General features: G+C 42.5%; 1 protein-coding gene across 7 annotated transcripts in view; it reads left to right on the top strand.

The window, feature by feature from the left end:
• The window catches only part of prrc1 (proline-rich coiled-coil 1), a 66,742-nt gene that overhangs the window by 26,724 nt on the left and 31,868 nt on the right, over nt 1–8,150 (top strand). For all 7 annotated transcript variants that reach the window (XM_046067700.1, XM_046067702.1, XM_046067701.1 and 4 more), the window contains 2 exons: nt 6,041–6,144; nt 6,528–6,630. In XM_046067700.1, coding sequence (XP_045923656.1) covers nt 6,041–6,144; nt 6,528–6,630 — 207 coding nt within the window. The remainder of the gene's footprint in view (nt 1–6,040; nt 6,145–6,527; nt 6,631–8,150) is intronic.

Below are 8,150 nucleotides of genomic sequence, written 5' to 3'. Positions count from 1 at the left end.
GGATTGGGGCTGTGTCTTAAAGAAAGACTAACTGGCTTGTAGGAGCCAGAATACTTGCTGTTTGGTAGGGGGTCATATACTTGTTTTTCCTCATCAGATGGTCATCAATTTTTATAAATTCATATGATGTGATTTTCTGGAATTTTCTTTGGGATTCTGTCTTTCACTGTTAGAATGTACATATGATTAAAATTGTAGATTGTTGCATTCTTTGTAAGTGGGCAAACCTGCAAAATCAGCAAGGGGTCAAATACTTATTTCCCCCACTGTAGTTGGACAGCTATGGGTCAAGAGTTCTGATACTTCGCTCTCTGTGAGAGGAGTAAACGAGGAGAGTGAACAACCACTGACCTGGGAGGGCAGAGGAAAAGATGTAGTAGGACTGCTACAATGGTTGAGTTTGAGTGTATCAGAGAATTGGCTAGATATGGCCTTAACTTTGCCTGTGAAGAAGGCAGCAAAAGTATCAGCAGACAAGTTTGTGGGTGGTGGAGGAGGATTTAGTAGTAAACACAGCAAAGACTAAGATAATGCGCTGTCAGGGCCCTGGTCTGACAGAATCTCTGCAGGAGGTTAAGGTGCTGCTGCAAACCTTTAGTAGGTGAGAGCAACACTAAGTCATCTGCATACAGCAGACCTCTGATCTCTGTGTTGTTCAGGATGAGGCCAGGTGCCGTGGAACTCTCTAATTGGTTTGCTAATTCAGTGATATATAGATTGAAGAGAAGTCAACAAAACAGGCATATACCTTTTCTTAATGTTTAATTCTTGATCAGTTAGAGTCTGGAGGGTAAATATATGGTCCGTTGTGCGGCAATTTGGCAAAAAACCAATTTGGCATTTATGCAGACAATTGTGGTTGTCAACAAAGTTGACAAGTCGTTTATTAATGACGTTGCAGAATATTTTTCCCAGGTTACTGGATACACATATTCCTCTGTAGTTATTTGGGTCATATTTACTTCCGGATTTATGAATTGGGGTTAATAAACCTTTGTTCCAGATGTCTGGAAAAGTTCCAGTTGCTAGAATAGTATTGAATAGTTTTAGTATAGCCAATCTGATTTTATGGTCTGAGTATTTGATCGTTTCGTTGAGGATTCCATCAATACACAAGCCTTTTTTCCTTTCAGGGACTGGGTGACTTCTGTTAATTCTTGTTCTGTTACAGGGTAATCGAAAGGGTTTTGGTTGTTTTTTTATCACCGCCTCCAGAGTTTTCCATTTCGTGAATATCTTGTACTGATCATCATTTTTTGTAATATTACTATTATTATTAATACTGTATAATTCACTAAAGTGATTAATCCAAGTATTTCCATCTTGGATCGCCAGTTCATCCTGCTGGGTTTTGTTTAGGTTGTTCCATTTCTCCCATAACTGGTTGGACTCTAAGGATTCCTCAATTTCACAGAGCTGGTTCTTGCTGTATTGTTCTTTTAGTTTTTAGGGTGTACTTGTATTGTTTCAGAGTGGTCTCATATTGACAGTGTATGTTGTGGTTATCTGGGTCCCTATGCTTTTCATTTGATAATTTCCTTAAAGTTTTCCTCAGGTTTTTGCATTCAGTGTCAAACCATTTGTTATTGTTCATTTGTTGAGGTTTTGGTTTGGTGGCTTTCAAATTAGACAATGAAGCCAAATGATGAAATATTGAATTGATTTTGTCCACAGCTGAATATACACCAGAATTATTCTGGGGAAATGTTTCAGTTAGAAATAAATGAGTTAAATCATGTATGTTTTGATTTTCCAGTGCCTTTTGGTACGCCCCCATGCTGTCTGGGTCCATCTGTATGAGTTTGTGCTGTTAAACAGTTCACAGGCACTAGGGGCTCCAGACTTAGACTGAGCCCTTTTCAGATAGATAGTGATTTTGCTGTGGTGTGAGGGGGCTGACTGTGAAAGCTCTGAGAGACATTGGATCTAGATCTGTAATGAAATAATCTACCGTACTACTGCCAAGAGCTGAGCTATAAGTGTAGCGACCCAGAGAGTCCCCTCGTAGCCTGCTGTTGACTATGTACAGATCCAGCGTACGGCAGAGCTGTAAAAGCTGCATACCGCTTGTATTAGTAAGCTTGTCAAAGCTCTTTCTAGCAGGACATTCAGAGAGGGGGAAGCAGGCGCTTCCAGGTAAGTGTTTGTCTCCCTGGGTGTTCATAGTGTCAGCTCTTTCCCCTGTTTGAGTGTTCAAGTCCCCACAGAGTAATACATTTCCCATGGTTTTATGATGGTTGACTTCCTCCTCAAGAATAGAGAAAATATCTGGGTTGTAGTAGGGGGATTCTGATGGAGGTATATAGATGGCACACATGTAGACATGTTGCTCAGCACAAATCATCTGTTTGTTAATTTAATAATAATCAACCATATATAAGATTCTTCTTTTTTAATAACTGTGACGGACTGGCTCAGTTCTGATTTACACCATATAATCATGCCTCCTGAATCTCTGCCTTGGGTTATTGTGGGATTTTTTGTTGATGGTATAATAATCTCAGTGTAGCCGTGAGGACGACCAGTGGAAACATCTCTGCACCATGTCTCCTCTAAAACTATGATGTCAGTCTTTTAACTCTCTATTAAAATCTGGATTCTGAATAATAGTAAACTAGATATTAAAAAAATAATTCTAGTAACAAACGAAAAGGGGGAAAAAAGTGTAAAAAGAGGAAAATAGTGTTGTAGGTAAATGAATAAAATATTAAACTTTGAGTGACATTTTAGAGTGTATCATCAGTCAGTCCCTGTTGATCTTCAAGCTTCTGTGTTTAAAACAGCAGTACTGCGGTTTGATCCCGTTGCTTGGTAACCACAGTCCAGTGTTAGCTTGTTAGCTATTAGCTTGAGTGTTTCAGTTGGGACTTGTTTTATAGTAATAAATGCAAAGACTTACTGATTTCATTGTCTAGTAGTTTGCTGTAACATGCTTGAGTCCCTCTATCCTCTTTTTCATTTTTTTTTGTTCTCTCCTTGTTTGTTTCTCTTCAACTTGATGCTGTTTCTGAGCTCTGTTTTCTGAGCTCCTTCTTCAAACTATCTCTTTTCCTTCTTTCTGTTTCTGTCTCCTTTTTCCTCTTTTTCTCTCCTCTGGTGTATTGTGGTCACTTCTTTTGCATTTTCCTCATAAAAAGTTTATCCAATTTTTGGACCAAAAACAAGCGTTTTGTTTAGCAGCAAGTCTTAAACATGACTTCTCAATATATCTCTCTCTCACACACCAACAAAGTTATATCAACAAAATCACCTGTGACCATGCGATGACATAGGGCGCACCCCCCGTGTACAACCCTCACGTCATCACGCAATTTGTTCCTACAGAACCTTCTCGCCCAGATTCCGAGTGACAGACTCTTCCTGACCGCTAGACGGCAGTGCTTAAGCACTGGATGACTTATACCAGCAAGGTCACGAGGAATGCTCACCATGCTAAGGAGTGGAAGCGGTCAACAGGCAGCTGCATACACTTTCAATGTCGAGGCGCACCTGCAGCTGTCCAACAACGACTGCAGGAAACGCAGAATGTTTGGTGACTGAGCAGTCCTCCGGTACCTCACCCTTTTCCTTGCACCACTGGGAGAAAAAAGCTTCCACCGATTAGCATACAGTGACTGAGTGGAGGATTTATGTGCTCTAACCTCTGCTGGCTTCTCCTTCGACCACTGATGGTTCTGCGTTGCCAGACGCAAAGAGTCGTCTGTCTCCACAACCTCCCTGTGGCAGGGAATCACTCCCAGAGGAACCCCCTCGGCGAGATAGACTTCTCTCCGACCGGGGCGCCAAGGCCCAGCAACAAAGGCTGGACACTCTGATGCCCCTGTGCCACTTGGGATCCAAGTGGAGACCATTGATCCAGATTTGAAGGGGGCGTAAGGACAGAAGATCCAAAGGGACAACCCTGGACGCCACCGTCAGCATGCCCAGCAGCCTGAGATAAAGGCCATATTTCAAAACCCTGCCCCTCTGAAAGCAACCTAGAAGCTGCTGGATATCCTGTAACCTCTTTGGGGTAAGGTAGGCTCTCATTGACTGAGAGTCGAGTGCCATACCCAGGTAATTTACCCTCTGACTGGGTGTGAGATTGCTCTTTGTGTAGTTCACCGTAAGGCCCAGCTGGTTCACATGGCTAAGGAGCGTATCGGCATCCCTGACCACCTGCTCTGCAGTCGGGGAAATGATTAGCCAATCGTCCAGGTAAGGCAAGATAGTCAACCCTGCGGCTTGCATTGTGGAAAGGGCGGCTACCATGCACCTCGTGAATACACAAGGGCCAGTGAGAAACCGAATGGCATCAACTTGAATTGGTAAGCCTGTCCTCGAAAGGCCTGTGGTATGGTGCAATAGGCACGTGAAAATAGGCATCCTTGAGGTCTATTGACACAAACCAGGCCCCCCACGTCACTGACTGGATAACATCTGCCATCCGTAACATTCGGAAATGGAAGCCCCTTTAAAAACTTGTTCAGCCCCCTCAGGTCCAGGATTGGGCGAAACCCGCTGTAAGCTGACCTTACAAAAAAGGGTAGCGCACAAAAGTAATATACAGCCACAGTATGCTGCTAGGAAGTTTGAGCTGAACAAAAATGCCAGTCGGCCCCGCGGAAGCGCGGGGCCGAAAACACCACAGTTTTAAGCTACTGCATGAACATCAAAAATGAGCAATTAACAATAAAGGCTAGACGTCCGTATGTAACACTAGCCTACTTGTCTGTCTAGCGATAATTTATTCAACACGAACCTCAACGGCAAGACCATCGCTGTCTGTCCGAGTGTGAAAAGTTTGCAACCGAAAATAAAACAGCTGATCGCAGCCTCTGGTGGACGTGAACACGAAGCACCAACCCTCAAGTTACAAGGCTAAAAGCGACGAGCCGAATTGACCTGTGTGTTTTCCTCAATTCAAGAAGATTGAAGGAACAGATTGCGTGATGATGTGAGGGTTTTATACTGGGGCGTGCGCCCTACATCATCGCATGGTCACAGGTGACTTTGTTGGTATAATTACTCGACCTGCGCAAATGTGAGATGGAGACATCAAGTGCTAAAGCATCGCCGTCTGGCGGTCAGGAAGAATGAAATAGAACTATGGACTCCCCATACATACATTCATTTTGTTTTTAGCTTAAGCTTTTTATCCAAAGCGACTTAAAATTGCTAAGTATGTCAGAGGTTGCCGCCTCTGGAGCAACTAGGGATTAAGTGTCATGCTCAGGGACACATTGGTGGATATCTCTCACTAGAGGCATGTGACATGCCTTAGAGAAGCCATCACTAGCTGCTAAGCTAAAGTACGATGTGTGGGAACTATAGGATTTTGAGAGAGTTGCTAAAAGGGGAAAGCTATGAGCAGAACTACTCTAAGATTAAATGTATAGCGGATAATTAGCCAATCTAACAAAATTAACCCAGCTTAGCTAGAGCAGTGAAAAAACAAAAATACTACCAGAAACACATGAGCACTGGTAACCGGATAAGAGACAAAAGCCAATGTTTTAGCTTTTCCTGACATTCTATATCATAGTCTACAGTTAGTAATGAAAGACTGCACTTTCCTGTGACTGGTGCTGTATACAGCTCTGGTGTGTGTTGCTATGTCACCCGTGGCTCCCCTTTGTCATTGCTTTGATCAGGACCAGACAGTCGCATCTGCTCCATCTGAATACACCTAGCTCCGTTTCAGACTGTCAGCCACTGGGTTCTTGCTACTGAAAAACTTATAGAGAATAGTGTCTTGCACTGTAAAAGAGGAGGGGAAATGACAATACGCCATACAAATGTGAGCTGTATGCCTCATCTGTAGCCTTAAATGTCAAACAATTTGTTGTGGTTTTACAGGAGAGTCTTCAAGGATGAGGACTAAGTGGTTGGTTTGGCAAATGTACATCTTAATTTTAAAGACAGCAAACGGGGATACTGCTGCAGTTCTACAGCAAATCTTCACATTTGACAAGTTGGAACTAGAAAAGTGGCAAACTACTGATCAGCAGAAACTTAATTTGGGGTGTGTGTGTGTGTGTGTTTGTGTGCGTGCTTGCAGGGGGCTCAGGAGCGCATTGACAGCCTGCGTCGAGCTGGTGTGATCCATGAGAAGCAGCCAGTAGTCTCTTTGGAAAACTTCATCGCTGAACTCTTTCCTGACAAGTAAGAAAAAAAACCTTTGACCAGCACACACTGAGACCCAAAGCTTTTTCTTATTTAAACTACTAATTCCACACACACATCTTTAAGTTTTTCACACTCACTGATGAGTATTCAGTGGAATACAATGTAATTCTATAACCCTGCAATAAACATTGCCTCTGGATTTTGGGGGCTATAGTTTTTGGTAGTGTAATGGACTACATCACATTACAGTGCTGTTTACATGGGAAAATACGGACTTCTCAGAGAGAAGTTTGAGGATTGGTAATAAATTAATAAATGATTGTCTCTCCAGGCACTCATCTGAATTGTCCATGTATGTAATCAGGTGTGTGTGTGTGTGTGTGTGTGTGTGTGTATATAATAATAATTGTTGTCCCCAGGTGGTTTGACATAGGCTGTTTGATCCTGGAGGACCCTGGTCACAGTATCCGCATTGAGGTCTTCACTCAGGCAACTCCTCTGGCTCTAGATAGCGTCCAACAGGTACAAATTAGCAACTGCAAACTGCACAAGTGACACGTTCATCTTTACCACAGAGTACATTCCCCTCCAAAAGTATTGGAACGGTAAGGCAAATTCCTTTGGTTTTTTCACTGAAGACATTTCAGAATCAGCTTTATTGCCAGGTATGTGTACACATACGAGGAATTTGACTCAGGATTGTACATTGCTCATGATGTGCGTACTCATACAAAATTACCATAACACAATAATAAAATAATAATAAAATAAAATCATACACAAACTACAGTATAGACACACTGAACAAAACAAAACAACATAGACATATTTTGGGTAAGATCAAAAGATGAGTATGAGACAAGAGTTCAGAATTTCAGCTCTCATTTCCTGGTATTCACATCTAGATGTGTTAAACAACTCAGGACACACCACCCTTTGTTTGAACCCACCCATTTTTCAAGTGAGCAAAACTACTGGAACATGTGACTGACAGATGGTTCTTGTTGCCGGTGTTGCCTTTTAGGTTGATTGTCCAAACTTTAAACAGCTCTGCATGACTAGACTAAGTTTTCATCCTTGGTTCAACCTATAAAGACTATTTCCTGTTAAAGAAGACCAGAGAGCTGTCTATGGGAGAAAAGCAAGCCATTGGCAAGCTGAGAAAAGAAGGAAAATCGACCAGAGCCATTGGACAAACATTGGGCATAGCAAGCACAACAATTTAGAATGTCCTGAAAAAGAAAGAAACTACTGGTGTACTGAACAACAGACGTCCAACAGTTCGGCAGAAATATGGTGAGAGCTGTGAAAAAAAACCCCCAAAACATCAAGAAGTGACATCAGCAACGACCTCCACAGTGCAGGGTGAAGGTATCACAATCCAATGTTGGAAGAAGACTCAGAGAACAGAAATATAGAGGCCACACCACAAGATACAAACCACTCATCAGCAGGAAGAAACGGAAGGCCAGATTGAAATTTGCAAAGAAGTACAGAGATTAGCTGCAAAAGTTCTGGAACACAATCTTATGGACTGATGAGACCAAGATTAATCTCTAGCAAAGTGATGGAAAGGCCAAAGTGTGGAGAAAGAAAGGAACTGCTTATGATCCGAAGCATACAAGCTCATCTGTGAAGCCTGGTGGAGTAATGTCATGGCTTGGGCGTGCATGGCTGCTTCTGGAACAGGCTCATTAATATTTATTGATGATGGAACTGATGATGGTCGCAGCAGAATGAATTCAGAAGTGGACAGAAACATTTTGTCTGCCGATTTACGGAGAAATGAATTGAAACAAATGGGGAGGAAGTTTATCATGCAGCAGAACAATGAGCCAAAGCACACTGCCAACAAAACAAAGGACTTCATCAGGGGAAAAAGTGGAAGGTTTTAGACTGGCCAAGTCAGTCAGCTGACCTTAACCCAACAGAGCTGCATTTCAGCTCCTTAAGAGGAGACTGAAGGGAGAAACACCCCGAAACCAACAAGAACTGAAAGAAGCTGCGGTAAAAGCCTGGAATAGCATCACAAATGAAGAATG

The sequence above is a fragment of the Micropterus dolomieu genome, linkage group LG13 (assembly GCF_021292245.1).
Source record: "Micropterus dolomieu isolate WLL.071019.BEF.003 ecotype Adirondacks linkage group LG13, ASM2129224v1, whole genome shotgun sequence".
Taxonomy (NCBI): Eukaryota; Metazoa; Chordata; class Actinopteri; order Centrarchiformes; family Centrarchidae; genus Micropterus; species Micropterus dolomieu.
The sequence above is the reverse complement of the archived record's forward strand: the minus strand, read 5'-3'. Positions and strand labels throughout refer to the sequence as shown.